This window comes from Phaethon aethereus (assembly GCF_964289735.1).
Source record: "Phaethon aethereus genome assembly, chromosome: 23".
NCBI lineage: Eukaryota > Metazoa > Chordata > Aves > Phaethontiformes > Phaethontidae > Phaethon > Phaethon aethereus.
The window spans coordinates 1,269,900-1,296,729 of NC_138599.1; the positions used below are offsets into that span (position 1 = coordinate 1,269,900).

Consider the following 26,830-nt stretch of genomic DNA (forward strand, 5'->3'; position numbering starts at 1 on the left):
GGAAAAAAAAAACCAACAGAAGGAACATCTCTATACAACGGGCTGGTCTTCCTCTATTTACCTCTGCCTTCCTTCCGCTCAAGCCTCCTTTTCTTTTCACCACAAAATCTCAGTATTACTCCATGACTCACAGTGACAAGCTCCCCGCTCCATACACTACATCAGCCCCCTTTTCCAACTGCTAACGGCACAATGCCAAGACAAGCGAAATCAATGGGAGTCTTGGCATTGATTTCCAAGCACTTGCTCTTGCTGTCATGGTTTTGATTCTGCAGAGCATACATGGATGACTCAATACACGATGTGACTGAATATAATAGAATAGCTCAGTTGCAAGGGACCTACAACGATCATCTAGTCCAACTACTGATGGAGCCGGCTTTGCAGGAAGGGTCTTGCATGCTGACAAGCACCCTTGTGCAAATGTCTTTGCTTTTAAATCAGATTTCTAGGGTTAAAGGAGATGGTATGTACTGACATACTAAGGAGGAATTGATATAGTCAAACATCTGAGATGAGACCAGACCAGCCCTAACTGTACAATCTCCCTTCCGCTTCTCAAAGCTCCGGGAAGGTTCCATGAAGGAAAGGGGAGAATGTCCTAAAAAAGCAGAGATTATATTTCTCTTATGCAGTCAGGCCCAGGTCCAGCAAGGGACTTAAACTCTTACTAAATTTAAGCATAGAAGGACTCTCACCAGCAATTCTGTCATTCCAAGTTAAGCATGTGTTTATGTAGATTGCTGGATAAAGGCCTTGATTGGTGACAAGTGGTTTGAATACCCCCCACCCACCCAAGAAAAAACCAAACCAAAACCCAGCATTACTTTTCTTCTTACTCCAGTAAGAAATAATAATAATAATTATTATAATAATAATAACAACAATAATTAAGAAAAGATAAAGGGGAAACAACTACTGTAAACATCCATCTTTTAAAATGTCTCCCTTTGCAAAGCAAGCATGCTGCTAACCTAGTATCTATAGACTGTATTTACTTTTTAAAAAAAGGCAGCTATTTTACACATACATTTAAACGCAACAAAAATAATAAAAAAAATATTTGTCAATTGTAAACACTGGAAAGAACAAAGGTTGGCAAAAATTAACATAGAATTTAAAGAAATGTTGAGTCTGAATACTGCAAATTGAAATATATCCCCGGAGCTGCAATTTTGGCATTCTTCCTAAAAAAAGATAGTTATAAAACCCAACTAAATGTCTAATGTGGAGAACAGAATTCAGTCACAAAGAGCTCAAGACACTTTGCGAAATTATAACTTATTTATGAGGCTTTACATATTTGAAACTCGACTGAAAAAGTATAAAAATAAATTGTGGACTTTGTTCATTAAGTTCCAGCTGTACCAAGTAGTACAGTGGCTATATCTGCTATACTAACGAAGGAAAGAACAGGTTCTTGGTTGGTTTTTTGTTTTGTTTTGTTTTTTGTTGTTGTTGGTTTTTTTTGGTCTAGGACTAGTTGATTGAGCTTCCCAACCACGTTCCATGTTGCAAATGGTATCTGCAATTTTGCTTATTTGAACATACACAGGGTCAGCCAAGCCCTGATTTAGTTAGGGGTTTAACCCTGTTTTTAAAATGTGTTACTTTTTTAAAGCAAGTGCACAACAAATAGAACCTTTCTAGAAATCTTAAAAAAAAAAAAAAGAGAGAAGAAAAAGAAAGATGTCCCCCCTCCCCCCATTTATGCATTTTCTGTTTTGTTTGTTTTTTAAAAAAAGGCAACAGACACTAGAGGAATGACATGTGTGTTGTGTTTTGTGTTTTAAATGCTCAGGTGAAGTTGTTCTGTCATTTGTTTTCAACTGTTGCTGATCATGCTTTGCTCTCATTTTCATTTGTTTGTGTGGCTTCATTGGGGATCGTCTTGACTTCTGCTGGAGGTGTCTTAATTTCCGTTGCTTCAGATTTGTCTTTTACTGGGATTTTCCTGAAAAAGAGTCACCAAAATCGCACAGTTTAGAAACAGAGAAATATAGACTGTTTATTGATGAATTAGTGATAAAGAAAGAATATGTTTCTGGAAACAAGAAAATATATTGCCTTGCTAGAGCAAAATGAGCATTTCCAGATGCAGAAATAAGTGAAACAAACCCCACCTCCCACCACAGCTTCAATTTAGCTCTAGCAAAATCTTTTTTCATTTTCCTCCTGCCCTGAGTTAACATACTAGTTGGACGAGGGCTCAGGCTGCAGCAGAGGCACAAGACGTGTTGTGGTGTGAAAAAAGGAGCAAAAGGGAAAACTCACATAGTTGCAAAGGAATTTGATTTTACTGTCACTCATTTATGTCACCCAAATGTCCTATTAAAACAGACTGCCATTTTAGCAGAAAATCTTTTTCCCTACAGGAAGTCAGTACCAGCATTTCTCAGTATGTTGCAGGAAGGGAAACACACAAGTGGTGAATTTTGTCAAACACATTTTCACAAGTGTAAAGGAGGTCAACATCTTCACAGGCTCAGGTTCATCAGCCTGTCTTTTGGCACTTTACTGAAGAATCAGAGAAGCCTGTTTGTCCAACACACTCTTCATAGGCATGAAAAGTGCTCAGAAGGCACATCTGGTGGCCTCCCTGAAGAAGTGCCTGTTCCAGCCCATTAGCCACAAAGTTAGTCTGAGATGATTGCAATCTTAATTCATCCTGAAGAGCAGAAGAGGTGAATCTAAGCCTATGGTTGCAATACTGATTTGCCCAAAGGGAAGCAGATAAGCAGCACAGGTAGAAGGTGGTGGCTGGATTGGTGGAAAGAACACAGCTCTGCATTCCACCATAACAAGAATTCATTTACACGACACCGACCAAGTTGCATTAATTCAGCTGAAATGCTTCCTTACTACGGGCAAGCCATGTCTTGCCTCCTTTCAGCTCAGTACCAGATCACAATTCTCTTTGTCTCTCCACAGCACCCAGCATGACAGGGCAGTGGCTTTAGGTACAGTGAAGTGAAGTGAACATGGATTTCTCTGCTTGGGAGCAGCTCAGCTGCATCCATCAAGGCTGCCTGGTTCCCTCCAGCCCTAGTGCATCTGCTGCGCCACCCAGGCTTTCCAGGAAGGGCTAGATGCTCCATAGCTGTGTAGGGCACAAGGCAGTGCTGTGGAACAGTCACACAGCAGGAATGTCTCCCGACTTAGGGGAGGACAGGAGCACAGCAGCGAGGCAGAGACACCAGAGCCATAAGATGTAAAGACACCAGCATGGGTTTTCACTCAGATCTGGAAAAGAGCCTGGTTCTTGGTTCTATAGTGTCTGACTGACTGCTCTTCTGTGAGTGCCAACACCCATGCAAACACAGTGTCAAAGCCATCAAGGCCATGCTTTATTTTGGATTAAGTAAAAATCTTCCAGAATGAAGTAATTTTCCTGGAGATGTGGGGATGGAAAAAGTTCTAACCAAAGCTGTGACTTAGGGTATGTGTCCAGAGTGGTTGCTATAGCATAGCCTAGATTTGCCTGAGCGAGCTGTAAAACTAGCTCTAGAACAGCTAGTTAGGTTCTTGGCAGCAATCTAGCTGACAGTGCAGAGTCCAGTGTCGTCAATACACTTTCCTTTGAAACTGCTAAAGACGCAGTGTGAACTCAGTCTTTTAGTTTTGGGAGCTGCTCCCACAAGAAATCTGAGCTGCCTTTTCAGGACTCTCTCTCACGATAAAGCATAGACCCTGCTCAGGCAGGGAAGACAAGATACTCTTCCTATTTCCTCCTGCCTCTATCAACACATGGAGTCCAAATAGGAAGCTAGAAGGAACAGGGACCTTAGGTACTTGTTTCTTCAAGGGTGGCTTATCCATTTTCAATCAGCGTTTTCCAGGCTTCTGTGCTCATGGCTCTGTCAGCAACTGCCATCCAAACCGACACACAGAAAGAGTGTTCTTGTTCAACATTTGCACACAGCTGGGGACCCTCCTCCGAGTTACCCAGGTGAGGACTTTATGCTGTTTCCACTCTCCAGTTACAGTGTCTCCAGCCAAACACAAGGTGCAGACTTGTCTCAGCTGAGGAAAGTGGATCCTGTCCAGATGGCATAAGGCTCCAAGGACCCCTAGGGTTGTCCTGCCTAGGAGCATGCTGATGCTCTCTGAATACATCAGATGGGTAAAGAGGAGACTCAGTACAGTGGATGGAGACTCATCTCTAATATACCAGGACAACACACTGACAAGTTATCCTGACCCAACTGTGCTGTGACTGCTCCCCGTCTCTCAGACAGAATCCCACTGCCTTATCCTTTTGCCAGTTTAGGGACAAATCCAGAGGTACCAGACTTTTACAGTTTCACATGGCACTAGTTTCTGGCTTGCCTTACACTGAAATAAGGGCTGCACTGATCTGTTAGGAAATTGAATTTGGGTGGCTGTGCTCATTAAACTGCAGGAACTCAGGGCCTCTGAGGACAGCACTTTCTTTGCATCAAACTGAACGGTTTCTGATCTCTTTCATAAAAGAATAACCTACAATAGGCAGAGCTGCATAAAAGTCTAAAGGATAACGCTTTTATGACAAATTCCTGGGTTTGTCTTCTCTCTGCTTCACTGGCACAAACTATTCCTGCTTTCCTCCTGGACCTTTAAAGCCAAGCACTGTTTACTTGGTTCACAGGTAAGTTAGTTTGCTAAGGAAACAATGAGATTAGTTAAGAGAACACCCAACAAGAACACAGCACGAGCACCAGTGCACAAGAGACACAGCACACAAACAACAGAAGATTAAAGGCAGCCATACTCGGTCTTTGCAGGTGCAGCAGGTACAGAGCTGTCTGCAGTAGAAGAAACAAGCTCACAAGCTTGCCCGCTAGTCACACTGGCAGGAGTAGTAGTGCCAAGAGCTGCAAAAACATCCTTTGCAAGATCAATGTCTGGTGTCTTGAAGGTCCCTTCGTCCATTTTAAAGTCCTCATTCTGCGAGGGGTTTGTGGTGCTGCCTGAAGCAGCCTCACTCTTCAGGTTGCTTGGGTTCTTGGTTGTCTCTGTTGGGCTCTTCACTGTACCGGGCTGCACAGCTTCCTTTTCAGGGCTCTTGGTGCTTGAGACCTCCTGCTTGGGCTCTGATGGAGCTGAAGGGCTAGTGAGGTTTGCAGGGCTTGGGGCAGCTGGCTTGTTACCAGCTGCCACTTTGGAGGTCTCAGCCACATTAGCAACAGCACTGGGGCTAAGCACTGCGCCTTGGTTGGACAGGACACTTGAAGACAAATTATTAGTAGCTGGAGTAGAGCTTGGGGTATCGCTGAGATCAACAAGGGGGGCCACTTTGGGGGTGGAGGAGGGTGGTGGTGAAGAGACTGAGGTGGCTGCCCCTTTGGCTGGAGTAGCCTGGCCAGGCAACATGGAGTTTGAGTCAGGAATGGCCGTGGCTGGCAGGGCAATACTGGAGGTCAGTGTAGTAGTCTCGCTGGTGGGGCTGTTCTGAGCAGTGGCAAAGGTTTCAGTGATAGTGTCAGAGTTAGTGGTGCCCGTAGTTACGGAAGGCAGCATGTCCTCAACAGTAGCTGCGGTATCGGTGGGGTGCCTGTGAAGAGGACAGGAGTAGAAGAGAAATAGAGACAATGAAGCCTGTAAATGACAGCAGGGGAAAGGGGAGAAAAGTGTAAGAGTGAGAAGGCAGGTGGTGGTGGAGCAGCAGCATGGCGTGTAGTTACAACACATACAGAACATGGAGAGGTACTCAGAGGAGCAGAAACCTTTCAGAGGTCAAATGTGCGAAGGGTAGCAAGAGTTGGCTGGGATGACTGAAGAATAATGAGGAAGAGAAACAGAGCAAAGAGGACACTGCATGGCTTGCTCATGCAGATTTTGGTTCAAGCCTTAGCCAAACATAACCCTGTCAACTTAGAGAGATGCTTCTCTTTTAGTCTAACTTTCCTCTCAGCCTCTTCCACCTACCCTCACAAGGAAGCTTCCTATCAATTCCCTGAGCTTGCAGCCCTGTGCAGTCTGTCACCACATAACAAGGTCCCAGTGTAGGACCCCCGGAATCCAGTCCCTCATCTTGGCCCTGTCCTTTTGCCTGCAAGTCTAAGGCCTTCATCAAACCACACACACATGTAATGTATACATGCAGTTTTGAGGTGATGTTTTCTTCCCTTTTGACCAGATTCCAGGCTATTGTGTTAGCTGGAATAAGGTTTGCTTTAGGACAATGTCTGAAAATGTAACTACACTTTAGCAGCCATGAAGTAGCACTGGTTGCCTTAACAAGTACATAGATGTGAGGCTGGAAAAACCAACGGTTTATTCCATGAGAAGCCAGTGTGCCTGAGAACACCATCTCAGGCTTATCAACAGAGAGAAAACCTTCACAGAGGTGGATAATTGAGTTAAAACTCTGGTAAGACTAGCCAAGAAAATCAGGACAATCTAAATCCTAGCTGTTCCTCAGTGCTGCGTGTCCACATTTCAGTGCTGCCTGTGGACATAGCTTCCTTTCTCCTCTCACTTCACAGATACTCCCAGCAGAGCCACTTTACCAGTGGGCCCACATCTAACCTTATCAAAGGAGGTAAGCAGTATGCAGGTGGCAGAACCTGACCACCTCACCACTGTGATGACTCTGCTGAACAAAAGGAACCCAACTTGTGTCATCAACCCCAAACCCGACCTAAATATTAACAAGCATTTCAGAGGCTTCCTAAAGTAAATTCCTCCCATTACCACTCCAGAAGCTATGGAGGAGTACTCCGAGGACACTAGAACTGCGACAGTTTAGAAAAGAGCTTAATGCAGACAGTGAGCAGTACTTAAATCTTGCCAATCCCAGCTAACATGGATTCACAGACTCGGGCCCCAAACAAGTTCTCCAATATAAAAAAAGGTGATAGGTAGCTCTCAGACCTCTCACAGAATAATCAGACTTGCCATGCCTCTCCCAACATCCAGAGCATAGCTACACTCCTGTTATCAAATGGACAGGACTGCTTTCACCATGGAGCATTCAAGTACTCATCCAGCATTGCTAGGGCAGAGCTCAAGCAGGAGATGGCACTAGCTGAGGGCCGCTTTTGCTCTGGATCCTTTGCAGTGATCCTGGACAGGTGCCTGATCTACACACTGGGCAGGACTGGCAGAGACAGGCCTTTCAAGATACATTGCTTTACTCCCATTCCAGTGCTGGAAATAGGAGTCATTGAATCTTGGGGAAGAGAGGAGGCATTTGCTCACTAGTATGTCACAAATGGAGTGTGGAGATTTTACCTTTCCTTCCTCTCTTCCTGCCTTAAGTCATGGGCACAAGAGATCAGGGATTAAGGCAACTGAGGGCAATGTATTGACCCTGTACTAAGATTGAGTAATGTCAACATACTCTGGCTCCGTCAGCGGGGTGGTCTCATTGGGCTCTGTGAGTTTTCCCCCGTCGTGGTTGGGGGTCCGCTCCTCTTCAGTCCGTACCTCCACAATAGGCTCCTTGGACTCATCTTTCCTGTAAGAAGGGAAATGCATGGAGATTCATTCCCGTTCACACTAGGTATCTCCCTGCAAATACATGCTGCAAATATTGATAGTGAATGACAGAAACAGACTGGCCTAAACAGCAGATTACTTCTTTTTGTCACTCCCCCTTCCAGTTACTGCCTACAGCACAGAAGACCACTGTGATGTCCAGCATTTGGGCCAGTCTTTTGATGGCTACTAACAGCAATAGGACAAAAACAGAAAAAGAGCTGAAGAAACCCCTTCCTGTAAATATAAAGCAGAACCAGAGCGTCCCCAGATCTTTTCAGTACCCTCCCATCAGAGATGAGGAACCCAGAACTCCCTAAAACTGTTTCTTTTCCAGAGTTGCTGAGGGGACACACCGATCAACCCAAGAAGCAATATAAGTGATGACAGTACTCACGAGAAGGCAGCTTTGCCCTCCTCCATGTCTTTGCCCTTGGCTCCTGGGCCGGATTTGCCACATAAGTTCACAGCAATGCACATCAGCAGGCCACACTTGTTCAGGAAGTAACAGGTAACATCCACAGCCACCAGGAGCAGCACAAAGATAACAATGAGAATGCCTACAATGGCAGCAGTCCCAAGGCCTGATGTAGGACTAGTGCTGGCTTTAGAAACCAAAAAGAGAAGAAAAGAAGGCATTGTAGTTAAAAGGTGAGTTGGGGCTAGTTACAGCTCAAATTTGGCTATGCTTAGGTTGCAAGCATGGGAAACTTACAGAAAATATACCCTCTCTCTAGCAGCCTTGTCTTAAAACCAGTACTTTATCCTAAAAGCATACAGGAGAATCTCCCTGAAAAGACATATTCACTTGGACTTAACGGGGGTCTTCCCATCCCTATTGGTCTAAGGCCTGGAAAGCAGACTATAGAAACCTCTTCTACCGTAGCATATATCCAGCTGGAACTCTGAAAGGCTCCTGTTTCCCTCTACCACTTCAAGATGAGGGCTGTGTCTAGGGTCCCGGAGTGACCAGTCTGGCACAAGGACAATTGTAAGTGAAGCCTAGACTCTGTAGCATGACTTGCCCTGGGTGGGACAAGTGATGGGTGGGTGATACGTGTGGGGCCTCAGCATTGATTAGTCCCTTATGTGGTGAAAAGGAAAGATTAAAACACTTCCTGTTGCTTAGGTAAGACCCAGCTATCCAGAACTGGAAAGTGGTAAGCTTTTCATGTCTTATCCAGAGAGAGCTGAGCTCACCAGTGAATGCTCCATGAGTGTTTTGACTTAGGTACAGACAACAATCCAAGTAGCCTCTGAGGAAGCAGATAGCAAAGATAAATAGACTGTCACTCTGTTTACATTGTCCTGGTTACAGCAGCTGCCTGGTCCACCACACCCAATTTCTACCACATTTCCCCAGCTGTAGAAAGAAAAAAAAAATACCTTGCCTTTCCCAGTAGACAAAAGAGTAGCAGGTGAGAGGTGGTGATGGAGGCCTAGAAAATGCATGGGGTTGCTCACATAATACTAACTTCTGGGGAAGAGCCTTTAACTTTGTACCTGCTTGTAAAATGCCAAGTACTTTCTTAGAACAGGGACCAGATAAACACATCAGTTAATCTTGTCAAAGCCTTTGATCATCAAAAAACCAACAGACACAGCCTTCAATGTTGCCAGCTGCAGCTTCCCAGCCTCCTACTATCATACCCTGAACACAAGCTACTTTTTATTCCCCTTGTTTTAATCAGAAGAATTCTTCCCAAGCTTCTAATCTGCAGGCACAGCATTTGGCTGTTGTCTCATACAGTTCAGCACCTATTGAGATGTACCAAACTACTTAAAACCAGCTTGCTAGTCTCAGCCGTCACTTAATCTGCCTCTCACTATGGGACTGTGCATCTGACAGAGCTGCTTACTGATGTTCAGTGAGACAGCTGAACAAGAGCAGTATGTTTCTCATTGTCCGTTGGAGTATTTTGGTTTTTGTTTTTTTTTTTTTTTCCCCAATTAAGATGCTATTCTATTAATTTCTACCGCATTTTTTACTGCTGGATGTCACAAACCCCACTCAGAATCTTTTCTTTGCAGAAAAGCCCAGCAAAGCACCTCTTTCCCCTCAGTCTGATTTATGCTGACTTTGGCAGGTGGAGACATCATTTCCAGGGCTCACAGACAGAGTGCCATACCCTCTGCCACACATTTTCTTACTTAAAAACATCCTTAGCATCAAGCAGGTAAGTGTTATTTCATTTTGTGACTGTGATATGTGTTAAGGAACCCAGACTCCAACAGGAAAGTTTCTTTCTGCATTTGACTGCATCCAGAAGTCACTCTGAGGCATGTGACTGACGCTTACATCACAAGTCTATTAAATGCTCAGCAGAACGTTTGTGCCACAGACCAGACCCCCGCCCACCTTGCAGCAAGCTGTGTAATTAAATGAATTAACCACCCTCCAGTGCATGCAGGGAGTGAGGATGTCATGTATTTTCACTCTTCTAATGTATTCAGGCTTCCTGCATGGATTATTCAGTAAGTATCATGTTCCTGTTCACACCAGCTCCTGGAGAAAAAGCTAAAGACATGTCAAACTTTTCTCATCTACACCCTCTTTCTGGGACTGAGCTCCTTGATAGGCTAGTAAAGGTGCACTAAGGAAAGTATCACAGACAGTATTACAGGACAATAGTTCCCTGTTGTGCCTCTAAAAATACCTCATCTCTGTCACCAGAGCTGGAGTGACACAAAATATTTCATCCTAGGACAGACAGAATGTTCCCATGTGCTAGAAGACATGTTCTGGAAAATTCAATTCAGGTAAGAGTCCTACTCTTTGCTTCCTCTCCCCACCAGCTTTTACAAGACCTGTCAGTAGTGGCTATAAGCCCCTTAAGGTCAGGAAGTATCTGTGGTATAAACCACATCAATAGCCTGATACACTGCCCACACCTTGCCTCTGAACCACTGCACATGACCCATGCAAAAACTGCAAACCTGTTAGAACAATCACAGCCTCTCCCTCCAGGGCACAGCCAAAGCTTCTGGGTCCTTAGCAGGTATTGCAGCAGTGGTTCTTTTCAAGCGCCTTAGTGTTTACACATGGTATTGGACTTGGGCAAACTCCTTTACATGAATAGTAAGGAAGGAACTAATTTCTTCACTGTGCAGGAGTCAGTTCGCTGTGCCACTGGAGATCAAAAAGTTCAGGCATTCCCTCGGGATCCTGGGCCAGCCTGTTACCGTTTTACTTCTGGCAATACCGAGGCATGTGTATAAACAGGGATGCAAGGAGCTGGAAATGAAAGAATGCCTCTGTCTTTGGCATCGGTATGACTAATGGGGGAAAGCTGTTCAGAAAAGATGCTGAGGAAGACGATGGTTCAGGGAAATATCACAATTGTGGTTGAAGAATTGAAAAAAATTACTCTGGAAACTCAGTCAATATAACTTCAAAAAAGAAATGTGCAGGGAGGAATTAGGTCACTGTAGCCCTATATGCAGCAGAATAGTACATACAATAAAGGCACTTTACTGGAGCAAAGGTACAAGATTCAAAAGCTGGAAACAGAAGTTGAATGAGCTTAGTCTAGGAGTAACGTATGGAATTTTAACAGAAATCCCCAAATGAGAGCAGAATGTCATATCTTTCTCCACCAAACTTGGTTCAGCAGAAATCTGCATTACTTTCTAAACAGGGATTTTATGCAGATTATTTAGCACTACTGCAGAAAAGCCTGTCTGAATACTCACCTCTCTATTTAGGATTAGTAACAGAAAGCAAAAATAGAAGAAAAATGCGGTTCCTGTTCCAAGCAACATTTGCCATTCCACTTAAAATGACCACGGTGGGTTCTCACCTGTTTTTGTGTGCGTGTCTGCCATTTCTGTGACTAGTGCTTGGGAAGCAGAGTATTAGTTCTCCGATAGCCCTTGGCAAGCACTAGAATCTGTTAGGACAGCAGACGCTCTGCTCTGCAAGCCTGCCCCCCCCCCCCGCCCCCGCAAGTACCAGGCCCCTCAAAATGACTGATCTTGCTAATTGCAATGTGTACAATGGAGAAAGTGCCAGACTGCTACTCAAAGGCCCACTGATGGCTCCATGGTTTCATTTACAGCCTGTCTCAAGTTTGCTTTTACATAGCTCCCATCAGCTTCTTGTGAGGCACTGAAAACATGTACAAACATAAAGTGAACAAAAATCTAAGTGTTCACAGACAGAAAATCTGAAAACTGCTGCAGGTATCCCAGGTTTTATGAAACTTGTCCAAATCACAGGCACATTATCAGATAACCTGCAAGGCTTTTCTCCCGTGAAAGGTTGAAAAGATCAGATATAACAGAGAAAAGATGGTTTTATGACTAACACAATAAAGACGTTTAAACCTAGCATCAATTCTCCGTTCTGCTACTAATTTTCTCTGTGACCCCAAGCATACCTGAAACAGTAAAGCTTCAGCCACTACACTGCCAGAGGTCTACTGAAGCCAATATAACCAACAGTTCGTAGCAAAGATGTGCCCCACTATGCTTCCACTCTGTCTCAGGGTCTTACCTTTTATGTTTAGGAAGCAAGGGTATAAACTATTTACAGGAGGGCACTAGGAGGGCTCTTATATAACTACAAAATAACTCTGAGTTTCCTCAAAAGTCCATTTGGTTTAGTTAGTGTGAAGATACAGTTCTAACCCAGATTGCTGTGGTCTTGCAGCCACAGAAAATGACCTGCTGCTGATGCACAAAATTACAAAAAGTACTACACTGGGTGGCTGTGCTGTCAATGAAGTGCTGCAGGACAGCAGTCCACAAGAGCTGCTGTAACCTGGTAGTAGACTGACTGGCCCTGAAATTTTGGAACCCACAGCACAAGGTTATAAAAACCACTAAGGACTACCATTACCAAAGATCCAATTTCTGCTACGATAGCTACAAAATAACTATTTTCCCTCTAAACACCCAAAGGAAGAGCTACTGAATAAGTACAAGTCTCCCCTCCTTGTTTCTCCCTCCCTTCCAAACCATTATCTTCCCTGCTCTGCCCCAGGGAGCATAAGCAGCTACGATAGGAAAGGCTGCCAGGAAGAAGAGTACAGAGATGGGAAGAATAAGGGCAAATCTGCAGAGGAATGCCCTTATTTTTGTGCTATTCTCAGATTTTACGTTTCAGACAATGAAACTGGGCCAAGGTAATTGCCTGCAACGTTTTTTTTCTAGGCTAGTAAAAAAGCTCTACAACTTTCAGTAACTTTCAAATTGCTTCCACTAGCTCTGGTTTTATAAATTCTAATTCGTTACATTAATTGATATTCCAAATCTTTCAGAGACTAGCAATAAGGAAGAATAATACTAGAATCCTTAAAGAGCCCATGAACTTGAACTTTTTCTGTATGTATTTTTAAAGGAATTGTGCTGTTGCTATAAAATGCAGGAAGCATGTAGTATATTATTCTGTTTCACAGACTGGCACTTTGATTAAGTTAAATTCATCTACAAATACTTGAAGAACTACTCACTCCATCCTGTAGCTAAATTTGTATTGTATTTAATGAAACTAATACTTAGACACTTAATATCCCTAACAAAATTTGGTGGGGCCTAAAACAATTCCGTGCACGTAAAGAGTGTATAAGCATCAGCTGCTAACACTGTGTGTACAAGAGTACATGTGTACCACCCGTGAGTGCTTACTGTGTAAATAGATGGTGGACATTCTGACCTGATCCAGAGCACATTCAACCTGATGAGAAGCTTTCCATTGATTCCCTATTGCTATTCGCAGGATTAAGAGGAATAATACTTCCACAGGCTAAATAAGGAAACAAAAATGTTAAAAAATTTGAGTCATTAATTCTAAAGAAGTGAAGAATTTATTAATTACAAATTATTTTTTCAATGGAAAATGAACTTCCTGTGAGACCAACCTTTCTAATCACCCTTATTTTACAGTGTACAAGAAAACGACCCATCAATTTTACTTTCTGCAATTCTGTACAGACACCTGCCCTGCCAGAGAGAGACACTCAGATGTGTCCTGGTGGGGTCTCAGCTAGAGCATGCAGAGCATGTTCAAGCACAGGCAGACAAAGAGACAAAAAAGGGATGGAGAGAAGCAGCTATGATTCCAGACTTTTCAAAGGCCCTACAATATTTGGCAGGAAAAGAACAAATAAGACAAATAAAAATTCATTTCAAATTCAATTCATTTCTTCATCAGAAGAAAAAAAACCACAAAAAACCCAGGAGAAAAACTATGTGTTCTCAGTGGATGCTAACAGCTTTAATTTGCAAGCACTTAAAAGTATCCTTCAAATAAGGGGTGCCACATTTTATGAACCTCATTCCTCAGACACTCTGCACAATTTATAGTGGAGCAACATGCGAGCAACCTTCTATTCCAGGTGACAACAGCTTCTGTTTCCACACAGATTTAGACTTGACAATTTATGCTTGCTTTCAACTTAGCTACTAGGTAGCAGAAATACACAGCAGTCTGTGGACCATTCCTTCCAAGACAAGGTGGCAATGGGTATTTCTCAAAACTACGACTTAACTCCTTTTAGGTTGTCATCAACACTGTGTGGCTTCAAGCTCTGTTACTTTCCTATGGCTGACTCCATTTCCAAGGATGAAATGGGGAATATGAGCATACAAAAAGGAAAAAATGTAGCAAAGACTGAGTCGCACAAAGATCATCTTGTCAGGAGTAAAACAGACTGCAAATCTGAACAGCTGATTCGCAGTCTGGCTTCTGTCACAGGTGCCCTTCTTCTACACTACTGCAACACACACAGCTCAGCGCCACTGGCTGTTCGTTCCACTCCACCAGCTTGAAGAGTCAGGAGATTTTCAAAAACTTCTTTTTATCTAGCCAAAAGTAGAAGGTGTGAACAATTGCAACTGATTCTGGTGGAGCAGAACGTTATCAAACAAGGACTTCCTGTAAAATTAAGGCAGTCAAAATAATGCTTTGACAAACACCTTTGAAAATATGTAGAGACTTAACAACAAACTGGGGGTACAGCTGCTGGAATCCCATGGGCCATGTGAGATCCTACAAGGCTTTGCAGTTCATAACACACACAAACATCTTGCCTAAGGGCTGAGGTTCCAACCTTCCTGTAGGTATGACTTGTCCGCATAGAACATGTGCTTGCAAGGTTGTGTGTGTGTGCTGAAAATCTGAGGTTTGAACTTCTTCTGGTTCCAGACTTGAACCTATGTCTCAACTCTGACCACAGAAAAGAGCGCCGGCTTTTCTGCAAACTTTTAATTTTGTTTTATTTACATCAAAAATAAGGCCTGGGACCTTGTCCAGCATTGACTGTCAGACCTCAAGGATCCAACGTATATCTAGTATCTGACACATTACGAGTCTGCATAAATTGGTGGTAAAAATATCAGTTATGCCCCTTATTTTTACAAACACAGGGACAGAGGCTCTTTTTGCACATATTACATGCTGACTGGATTCCTGTTTGCCATTGTGCATGGGATTCATTTAAAGTAACTTCAGCTATGTAAACGATCTCCCATCTACTTGTCTGGGCTTTGCTTAGTCACCACAGAGTATAATGTGACCCCTACTCAGAGTATAATGAGGCCTCAGAGTATAATGCATGTCCACGGCGTTAAGACACCTCAGGACACCTCTCCTTGAACAGGAAGAACAGCCTCCAGGGATCCTGCTCTCTCGCCACTCAACACTATGTAAAGTTATAGCCTAGACAAGATAATTGTAATAACCTGTGAGTTGGGTGAGATCTATCTCAACCTTAGCTAGTAACCTTTGTCTGTGGGTAAGGGGAAAGCCACAAGCTGATATCAAATCTACAGGTGAACTCAATAAATTCAGCTATAGGGAAAGGTCACACAACTTTTTAGTATTATGATTATTCTTACTGTACTTCAAATCCACATGCTTTTGTGTGCAAGACCTGCACAAACTTTTCGTTTATAATTTAGATAGAAAAGCCGTTCACAAATCATAATGAACAAGGTCTGAATAAACACAGCAGAGACTTATGTGCAGAGCATAAAATGCAGCGTTATACAAAACTAATGGCAGGGGTTTTTGTTTGCCCCTATCAGAATTTTGTTAGGAAGATCAATCCCATTCCAGACAACTGATAGTATTTGAGACCTTCTGTACAGACACTTCAACAACTATGTCACCAGTTTACTCTTTGGCAACCTCATGTGCACTCACAGAGAAAGAGAGACCTAGAGGAAGAGAGACACCCATTTTTAGAAGAGCAGAGCCAAATGCAGTTCCCCTCACAATGACAATTCATGAGAGGCACAGGGTTGTGGGTAGGTTTTTTGTGTATGAGTTTGTGTTTTAGCAAGAACAAGAGAAAAAAGTCAACTGAAATTTGTTCAACGAAATGCAATACACAGAACTGGGTAACAAAGATGCATTACATTGCACCAATTTTAACCATGGATTAATCTTGGCTGGTAGTATCATATCACATGCACAGCTAACCACAAATATTATTAAGGATCAGTAATAATAAATTTAGGTGGTCAGATAATGTGATCCAAGCTAATCTTTCCTGTTAAAATGGCAAGAAAAGGAATTTCTCTACGAAGTTGATAGTAGTAGTGGAATACCAGAAAATGTTAGACAAGCATCCATTGCAAATTTGTATGCTCATGGGCTGTATTATGCCCCAGATCCACCATGGGACACGAGATACTTGACTGTACACAAGGGGCCAATGAAGTTGCAAGGATTCAACCACATAAAGAAGAAAGAAATCTCTTCACTGCGATTCCCACAAGATGTTTATATTCAGACCACCACATCAGCAAAACCTTCTAACGGCCATAAATTTGAATCCACATGCAAAAGCCCACAGAGACATTTGGGCAACCAGTAGGATTATCTCTGACAAATCTTCTTTCCCTTTTTATAGTATGTGGGTTTAGATTTGTAGATGGGGCTTTAGAAACCTTTTGCACAATACAGTGGTGATCAGCACCAGATGTGCAGAGAAATCAGTAAAAAGCAGTATCTTAAAATGCTTTCAATATTATACCTTCGTTTGATGAGAAACAGCAAGCAAAGACCACCAACAAAAATCTTTCTTTACATCCATTAAAAAGGGAAAATTCATTACAAGTAACAAAAAAGTGTTAAAGACAAAAAACTTTGCTTAGACCTTTTTTCTTTGTTACAAAATACTGACTCCTTCAAATTAAACTTTTTTTTAAATGTTCTGTGTTTGTGTTGGTTTTTTTTTTTTTTTTTTTTAACTGACATGATCTTCTGAAGCAAAGTTATCTGCTTGCACACCTTGGTGGGACCCAGGCCTTTTCAAGCAAATATTGCTTTATTTTATTTTAAGTTTCTAGCAGAGCAAAAGCAAAGTCACTGCAGAAAGAAGCAATGAAACAAAGGAGGACGACGTTGATGGACTTCCCAAGGTCGCTGCAGGTGCCAGACAATGGTTCCCAGGAGGGGAAAATATGGTTGTTTAAAAACAAATTTGGTGCATGTGGCAAGCGTGGATGTTTCCCCGTGAGATCCAAGGTGACATGTATGACGACAGACATAGGAAAGGAGTAAGGGGAAGAAGGGAGAGGGGAGGGAAGAAAGGACGAGGAAGAAAAAGAAAGAAAGAGAGAAAAATAGATAAAAAAATTAGGTCATAAATATAGAAAACATAAGAATCAAAGGTTTATTTAATTTTGTAAATTAAAATGGCTAGAAGTTAAAGAAGAGCATTAGCACATTCACACTGACAAAAGGGCCAGTTCAGAAGCTCAGCAATGTCCAAAGCTGCAGAGCAGGGTTTGTCAGGGTTTATGGGGTTCGCAAGCAAATGAGATTAAAAATGATGGAACAGAAGGCTCAGTGAGAAACACAACAGAATGGTTATCTGGTATTTGAAAGGACAACACTTCCTTTTACATATTAAAAAAAAAAAAAAAAAGCTTTTGCGTAGCAGACAATCCACCTGCCTGTCCAAGTCCTTCCCCCAAAGCCTGCTGTACCAAGGACTTGGATAATAGATCCATGTGACTAAAACCCTGTAGAAGCAAGAAGGTCTCAAGAATATTGGACTGACTTTTCCATTTAGCCTTCCAGCTGCTTGTAAACTACTCTAATGAAATGATTATTATTACTGAAAATAATACCCTTATCCTTCCAACCACTTTAAGGACACTGTACAGATGATGGTAACAAAGGAGTCTACATAATAAATATACGTTTTGTCTGCATAAAATTCTTAGCTATTACTGTCAAGCAGAGCAATGCCATGTTAGAGGCATTGGCTCTGACTTCTCCAGTGCAGCTCACTTTGAAATAAAAATGTAAAAGCCAAATGCCATAAAAGTGACAAGAGATGCTAAAGGAAAGTAATACACAGAGCCTTTTCCCTACTGCAATTTGGCATACTTGCCTTCGTTTCAATAGAGGCATGTGTACCGCATATCAGAAAATAACTAGCCTGCTCTCTGGAAATATATTCCCCAAAGGGTCTGGAAAAACCTTGGAAGGCCTAATGGAAACCAAAGTCCTCCACAAAATGAAAAAAACCTCGAGAAACAGAGTCACAAATCCAGCGTAGCCAGCAGTAATCATTTCGCTGCACATTGCTCTACTTGCCCCTGAATCAGAGCATGTTCTTTCTAAGAACCAACTGCATTCATCTGTTGGGTCAATCCTGCAGCAAATCTGCACTCCAAGAATAACTACTTCTCAAAGAGCTTCCGACATTTCCAAGTGCAATATTTGAGTGGCAGCCTCAAATCCCGATTCCTCCTATGCTTCACACCAGACTAACCTAGGAATAATTTCAGAGACACCAAAATTACACCTGTGATTACAAACTGGGTGCTCACCCCTCGCCCCTCCTTTTTTTAGAAGGTCCCTGCCCATGTTAGTGTTGAGTTTAAAGGGCTCAGTGGCATCTGGGCTCATTGCTCCTCCCATTGCCATGGACTACAGTATGAACACTCTGTATTCCAAAGACAACAGCGTTCTCAAAATTTACTTATACACCTGTGCAAGACATCCCAGCTGTCCCAGGTAGTTTTGTTGTCCCGTAGGGCATGTAACAAAGGCTAAAAGAGAATATCAGCACAGGAAGGCAACAACAGTTGCACACAAAGGAGTGTGGAGGAACAAAAAGATTAATCAGTACTTGTACCTTTCCCTGGGGAGGTACATCACAGTGCAAAGCAACCACTTTCTGCTGTTTCCAGCCTACCACATTTGACTGTTCAGATCTGAACTGACCTTAAGGCACTCTTTGCCAAATTACCCTCACTTTCTCCTGCCACATCAGTCACAGCTGTCCTTCAAATATGTGAGGGTAGTAAGTATTAGAGCTGTTGAAAATGAGAATCAGAGAGTAAGTTGCTTAATGAGTTACGGAGGGTCCTTCTACCCAAAACTACATCTTGTTCACACATACACCCCAATCTCTCTTTTGGACCCATTTCCTCCTCCTTCCTACCCTCATTCTCCCTACCATACACATTTTTCAAGCCCCAACCAACTAGGTCACTCATTTGTATGCTTAATAACATTATCTGGCTTAATCAAGTGTTCCCAAGTTTCACCATGCAAACTGCACAAGGTCTCAGCTGTTTCCTTCAGAAAGGAAAGCAGTGGGTGCAGTGGGGACAGACCAAGGACTGAATTCTCAGTGCAAGGGAAAGAGTGAAGAAAACTCTCTAGTTGTTCTGAAGAAAAACATGAGACTGAGTTAACAATGCAGAAGACAGAATGAAATCAAATCACTCCCTTCCGTATCAGCGTCAATCATGGCATGAACATGTTTAACTCTGGCTGTGCAGTGAGGACTTACCATGACTGACTCATCAGTTTTAAAGTTTGTCCATCTGCCTTTAACCAATCAGAACTTTAATTTGCAGGCAGTCCAGCAATTTCATCTCTGAGGTTTTGTTTGGTTTGTGTTTTATTTTTTGGTTTTTTGTCTTGTTTTTGTGTTTTGGTTTGTTTGGTTGGTTGGTTTTCTGTTTGTTTGTGGTTTTTTGTGGTTTGTTTGGTTTTTTTTTTCTTTAATGTGCACCACTGCTACCTGTGTAGAAAAGAAATACTAACTGTCCTTCCAACACCTTTCAGCAAACCGCTAAATTCCTAGCATCTCAGGTAATAGGGTCTGCTTGTTTTTCATAGCATTTGTGATTCTACCTCACTTTTTAAGCATGCTAGTAAGTACAGTCTGTCTGAAACAAGAATTTCCAGCAGCTTTCTCATGCTATTTCGTTACTTTTCCCTCATGCCCTACCCAACATTAAAACAGTGCTGTTTTAAAATTACTGTAATTTCATCTCCATTTCATTTAACGAAAAAATCTTCAGAGAAAGATTTTAAGCCCCTCCCTTTCCAACCGCTAGCAAACTCCTTATGCCTTTATTTCTCCAAAGGCTGAGCTAGATGGACAAACGAGCAGTAAGCAAGTCTAACACAGATCTGGAAGGGAAAGCTGCATTGTGAAAAGCTTCACGCCAGAGATCTGAATGGTCTCTTTTGCTTTAGGTTATAGTGGGACTCCCACTTTCTGGTTTCAGAAAGCGTTTTCTATCCACTGCTTTTCTCACCTGGCAATCCTGTTACCCTGATACAAAAAGCCAACATTCCCTGTAAACAGTCAGACAAGGATTTGTCACACAGCATTCCTAACAGTGTACTGCTAATGCTGTACATACTGTAACATGGACTACAGTACAGATATGTACATGGCAAAAACTAAGCTTTGGATGGGTAACCAATTGTGATAATGGCTTTAAGCAAGCAAGTTGTCAGGGTTACTCAGGCACATTAAAGGAGGCAGCACTGTTGCATTAATTGGAAGCAGAAAACAATGGTAAAGCTTATGACTGCTGTACCTGGGATGACAGTAGGCTGAGCAGAAGTTCGGAAAGCATAGTGAGCTGGTTTGGACTTCCCTTGCTGGTTTTCAGCTATCACATAAACCTCATACTCCGCATTCCAGTCCAGGGACTTGAGCATGACGTGGTCACTGCCAGATGGAAGTCTGATCTCCGGTTTCCATTCTGAGGAATGCTTCTGCAGAGCAGCGAGATGACAAGCAGGGATGCAAAACACACAGCACAACATTAGTAGCCAGCTTTGAGAATACTGTAATGGCTAACTAACAAACGGAAAAGTAGGGAGGTTTCTACACAAGCACATGCTTCTCAGCTAATTCAGGGATGCAAAACATCATGTGCTGTTCGCTCTAAGTGGAGAGGACAAGAGATACCAAAGGAGCCTCTTTGCTGCTGAGAATCCTGTTCTCTACAGCGTTACCACACCTGAAGAAAATCCCTCTGTTCTTCCTCTCATCTTTGCCATATCACTAGACTACTTCCATTTCAGAGAGGAAAAGCTGCAACTTCTGTATGTCTCTGGCCTGGAAAGCACTTCATGTCTTAGCATGTCAAATTTAAAGAATCTGAGACATAGATTTACCTCTTAACATGGGTCTGGCCTAGCTTAGCACTACCATTCTATTCTGCACCGTTTAAGAGAGGTTTTAAAAGGTGCACACAACTAGTAACTTTGATAATTCCTACTCCAGTTACAGGAAATCCAGATGTACATTCCACCCAGGCAAATTTGAAAAACCCACTGCCAAGGTACCTTGAGACAGGCTTAGGCAGTTTTCTGGGCCTGGAGTGTGCCAACAGAATGGAATTCTGCTGGAATTTATGGTTCTGTGATACTAGATTGTCCTTCTGACATTCCAAAGACACTTGCCATTCTAAGAAGCTCTAAGTAACCTAAAAGGCACAAAATGATGGTGGTAACAAATACTCATGGGATTTCTAGACTGAAGTTCAAAGTTTGCTCTGTGACTTTACTCTGAGGATTGTTCATTTGTAGCATATAAAGAAAAGGTTACTAGTAGCCAATACATAATTAGTTCAGCACCACATCTGCCAGACTCAGCCACTGAGAGAGTGTCCTGCTTTCTTAATAGCTGGAAAGCTTCCATATTTCAGCTCAAACACACTGGTACAGCTGAGCTGCCCCCAGGTGTATTAAGAATGAGAAAGTGTGCAGACAACAGAAAAAGCTTCAGTAACTTCTGGCAATTCTTCCCGCTTCATACTCTCAGTGACGCTCCCTCAAGGTCTTATTCCTCAAGGATGTGCTAAGCAATCTCTCTGAGTGGGTGTTTTTTTGTTGTTTGGGTTTTCCCCCCCCTTATTTTTCCCATCATAGGAAAAAAACATCGAATACCACCTAAGACAACACAAGGGCCACATTCAGCTTACAACAATACTAGCTGCTCATCACATAGATGTTCTTTCCCAAGACTAGGGCTAGATGTTTTGCTCAGAGAATCATATATCTTGCAATCCTGGGTAATCTACGGTAAGAGCTGATTAAGTTAAGCCTAAAGGGGAACTGCTTCCAATAGCATCTCTCACTTTATCTGTGTCTATACTGACTACACCAAATGTCTTATTCAATAATCTGCAGAATAATTTGGTACTGAAGCACCCATTACTCAATCAAATATGGCAGTTTCAATGACCAATGGAAAGTTATGATTAGATACATGTCTGAAAGTGGGCAATGCTCTAATTATGAACCTCTAGTATCCAGCTATTTAAGTTGTTGGGGGCAATCCCATCTCAGAAGTATATGAAATGAAATAATACTAAATGCATGTAATTATCATATGCTCAAGAGTTCTACAGAAGAGAGCATGGAGAAAAAACGTTTCATAGTCTAAGTGAAAGGGAAGAAAATGAGACAAAGATTTTGTACGTTGCTTCTGTGCATGTCACGTCTCATAGCCCCTCTGCATACACACTTCCTGCTTAGCACGTATTCCCGTACTGGCCTACCTACAAGATCTTAGTTTCAGGATTGTCTGCCTGTATAGCGAAGCCTGAGTACTGAACAGGCTAAATACAAAACAGGCTTGAGTGTCAGTCATACTTACAGCTTTGTATTTGATCAGATAATGTCTAATTGGGGAGCCACCATCATCCTGCTTGATAACATTCACTTTAATGGAGTTTCCATCTTCTCCCATCTGTCCTTCCAGTTTGGGTGCGCTGGGTTCCCCTGAAAAAATGTTGGATTTATGTTTAATTGTAAAAAAAAAAAACCACACATTAGGGAAAAAGTACTCATAAAAATCAGGAAAACACTTCATTTACTCAGCTGGCAGGGTACCAGCCTCACTCTGACGCCGACGCAGAGGACACTGTGTGTCTAGGGTACAAATATTTGCAAGGCCCAAGTATTTCTTGCGTTTAGTAGTTTGTTTTCACTGATATAGCTACCATTTTTGTGTGTGCCGGAATGGAGTTGGAGGCTAAGCGAAAACGACCCCGCCCTTTCCCAAGAATATCCTGGAGCAATGCCCCTTTCCTTGCTATTGTTGTTGTAAAACACTCAGGTGAAACACCTGGAAAATGTCGAGATAGGGTATGTGGCAAACAGGCAGGCTGGTCCTGTGAAACGTTGATGTAAAGAGCATCATTGAAAAGGGACATTACGCTTGTCATACAGACTGGTGTTTGCACTTTTCATGTCGTTTATGTTTTATGGTTGCTGGACCACTGGTGTGCTCACTTAAATGAGTGGAAAAAAAAGCTACTGAATCACAACAGCAGATCTTTTTACTGAGCCTGCACTGATGTAACTAACTGCAATGACTAGAGGCTGGAGAGAACTAGACCCCCCTCGCTCTTCTGTAATAACCATTTCTAAAAGAAAAAGCTATCATTTCCCAATTTGCACTTCTGACATCAGCAGAAAACTGAAATGGCATTTGCCTCTGCAGGGCACGCTGATTTACAACCACACCCTTTCTCACCCATGTCTCTACAACTGCTTTTTCTAGCCAACTCCTCCATAACCTGCACACACAATCTGCAGAGGATGGTTCCCCAATCCCAACTCAAGTACTTTCTTATTGCACTTTTACTATACCACCTGTCCTAACAAAAGTCAAATCCACAGATTGTCCGATTAAATATTTACACCTCCTGCCCCCCGCCCTGCCTTCAGAAACGCTGCAGCAAATTGCTCGAGACATGCTTTCTCCTTCCGCTTTCATATTATCCCAGGGATCAATTGTTTCCAAAGCGCTCTGACAGCCTGTGAATTTACTATGCAAGAGGCATTATTACCTATTTATTTGTTTCTGTGGAAAAAGAAACCCATCAACCGAGGAACCCTCTTCCCCAACAACATAAGTATCAAATTAGCAAAAAAAAAAAAAAAAAAAAAAAAAAAAATTATAAAAGAGCAAAGAGCACTGGTCTCTCTTTTCAAAAGTGACATAGACCACAAGAGAGCTCAGATCCTGCTAACTTGCTGTCAGTGCCTGGATGCTCGCTTTGCTCCATTCTACGTAAACGGAAGAAAGGCTTCCCCTATGCCAATGCTCATCTGAGACTGGAGTTGGAGCTATTATTTCTACAGCCCTGAAATGTCCCAAGAGTTTAAATGCTAGTCAAAATCAGTAAGACTTGACAAAATTTTTCGTAAGTCTTGCTGAAGCTTACTAGGTCATTTTACAGTACTTACTGGCTTCTTTAGTATCAGCTCTGTGATGTGGTCTAAGTGCTTAAGCCATGAATTCTGGACTTAAAAGCTTCTTAAGAACTTTTGACCACTTTAGCTTACATTCTCTGGAAGCTATTCTGCCATATTTCTTTATGGGTAATTACAAAAACCCCAAAACCAAACACCTACAAAGCTGCAGTTGGCAATTCCAGCAAACTCCTGAGATTAATTACACTCTCTGGGCTGGTGTCATTACAGGGTCCTAATTCTTACAGGTGTTTTTATATAACGATTAAAGTGGTTAAAGCATATTTTACACATTTTGGAAGTATTTCTATTTGTTCATCTGAGTGGTGAATAGCTTAGAGCTGACTACAGGAAATTTATATACAGAGAATACAACAGACAATGCCCATCCTGTGTTTTGCTCTGCACCTTGAATCTAAATACACTTCCAAAATGTTTGCAGTCCCAAACATTTGCACAGGTTTGCTAATGCTGAGCGCATACACTTTACCATTCCAGCTCAAAGTGACCTACAGTTCTTCTAAAGCACCTTTGTCCTTACCTGCAGTGCCATTTATGGTTTGGACAATGGACTTTCTTGAACACATGCTCACAGATACACCAAAGTGTGGTGAAATACAATTAAAAGATGATCCAATTCTGAATGTATCCCAAAGAGAACAATACCAAAACTCTCAAATGGTGACATTCGTGACTTAAGAGCCTGAATGTAACCAAGTGAGAACAAAACCGCGTCACTGAAGTAATGTTTGTGACTTCTTAAAAGCTCAGCCTGCTGCCTAGCATAAAACTTTTTAAAACACTTAGTTCTGTTGCATTATACTAAAACTGAAAGGAAATAGTAAGCCAGTGGTTGTATTAAGATCGACTACGAAAGATAACATCAGTCATAACAATTTCCATGAGCTTCTTTAAACTCAAAAAATATTTTCAGTTCTCAATCTATTCTGTCTGGATTTGTATTAAGCTAATGGAGAGCACATGCATTTCTGACTGGCCAGAGAAAGGTTAATCTTCCAATATCTTCCAAAGTTGATCTTCAGACGTAATTTGAAGCCCTTCTCTATTCCCCTCCAAAGAAATAATTCAAGCATATTTTTTTTGTGAAACATTAATGAGAAAACTGCAAGACCTAGACTGAAACAGTAATTTAAGATTAACTCAATTTTCTTGCAGGCCTAACACATGCTCTAACATACCAAGTATTCCAAGAAGGTAATTACAATCCATGGATATGCAGAGCTCTTCGATGTGAGAAACATAGATTTGTGTTTCACAACATAATAACTTTTCTTAAAGATGTAAAGAGGGAATGCTCCTTTTTCCCCATGTTATATTTTTCTTTTCCAAATCCTTGCCTCTGGCTGTATCCCCATTAGAAGCCTCTCACAGTGAGAGCTGGACGCTCAGGAGCTGTATTCTACCCTGTGACAGGCTTCTCAGTGACTGTACATTGAAAACACAAAAGTAATGCTCTCAAAGTGACCATGGAGCTACCCTTGTATGGGCCTCTAGTGCGGTTTGAAGTAGGTGGCACGCAGGAATAGGTTTTCGTGTTTATGTTACAAGAGGTGCTTTGCAGTTCTCTCGAGTGGTTCACATAGTATTGGGCCATTCATGTCTCGAGAAAGGACAAGAGAATTTAGTGTTTAAGTGATGATCACATTTCCCATCTACTATACAGACAAAAAGGTGGATTTTTATCTTTACTGCCAACTAACTGAAGCTGCATATTTGAAAAGCCCTTCCCAGCCCATCTTTCTCCTGGAATTATAGTGCATACAATGCATTGCAGATTGAAAATTAAAACAGCAACAAGCAAGTTCTAGATGAGCATAAGTACCTCACCTAGGCATACTGGAAATATCAGATTAACCAAGCAATCATATTTTTTTCTTCCCTCAATCCTAAAAGAAAAATGTCACTGCAAAGGTTACTGGCTTTGACTACTGAGTTGATTTGAGTTGAAGAAGGTATTACTGCAATTGTGTCACGACTATTAACCAATAATTAAATGAAACCAGAAGTAAATGTCTTGTTCTATCATTTTTTAACGCAAAAAAATAGCTCCCAGTAACAACCGGGGTGGGCGGGCATTCAAGGCTACTTGTTTTGCTGGACACTGAGCCACTTGACACGGTGGAAACATTTATGAGCAGCAGTGCTTAACTGTTGCCATATTTGTGGTAGACTTGATGAATGGCTTCACTGACAGTAGAAGATCAACATCTCCTGGGTACTCTTTCCCATCCTCACCTCAGAGAGATAATTATTAATAAGAGATCTTGAAGTGATAAGGGAACACTGCATTTATAGAATTTGACCTCTTATCTAACACAGGCTATAAATTTTTTCCAGTGATTGAGCACCAAGACCAACATGTGAAGGAACATCCTTTGGAAAAATGCTCATTCTTGATAGATTTTAAATGCCAGAGATGATGCTGTACATTATATACAGCCATTCCAATGATTAATTATCCTCTCTGCTGAAACTTTTCTTCACTTTGAATTGTCTAGTTTCTAGATCCTGATTGCTTCCTTCCCTAATAGTTGAAATGCACTTCTTCTCTGAGAAACATTCTCTTCAAATGAGAGAATACAGACCACTCCTAATGGCTGAAACCCAACAGGTATAGCAGTGCAAGCCCTGGTGAAGAATACTTTAGTTTTCTCGCCATAAATATATGGCATTTAATTTATCCTAAGCAGGCAGACGTAATCCAGACAGTGCTGTAAACTTAAAAATGGGTTATTGTGTAGTTTCGAACATAGGAGGAAAAAGTTTAGTAGGAAGAGTTTAGTCCACCAGAATCAGCATCCCTATAATAAGTCAAAGTGTCAGTAACAGAAGAGAAAAGTTGTCACCAGAAGGTTAGAGAAGAAA

The 26,830-nt window shown here is 42.0% G+C and overlaps 1 protein-coding gene across 2 annotated transcripts in view; it reads right to left on the reverse strand.

Annotated features, from left to right (window-relative positions):
- Positions 1–747: 747 nt before the first annotated feature.
- NCAM1 (neural cell adhesion molecule 1) overlaps positions 748–26,830 on the reverse strand; it is a 154,868-nt gene continuing 128,785 nt past the window's right edge. Inside the window, exons 14-19 of one of the 2 annotated variants that reach the window (XM_082010007.1) lie at positions 22,341–22,465; positions 20,269–20,449; positions 7,859–8,066; positions 7,325–7,441; positions 4,751–5,533; positions 748–1,954 (exon numbers count right to left, since the gene is read on the reverse strand). In XM_082010007.1, the coding sequence (XP_081866133.1) occupies positions 1,840–1,954; positions 4,751–5,533; positions 7,325–7,441; positions 7,859–8,066; positions 20,269–20,449; positions 22,341–22,465 (1,529 nt within the window). In that variant the 3' untranslated portion in view covers positions 748–1,839. The remainder of the gene's footprint in view (positions 1,955–4,750; positions 5,534–7,324; positions 7,442–7,858; positions 8,067–20,268; positions 20,450–22,340; positions 22,466–26,830) is intronic. The other variant, XM_082010008.1, reaches the window with a different exon arrangement.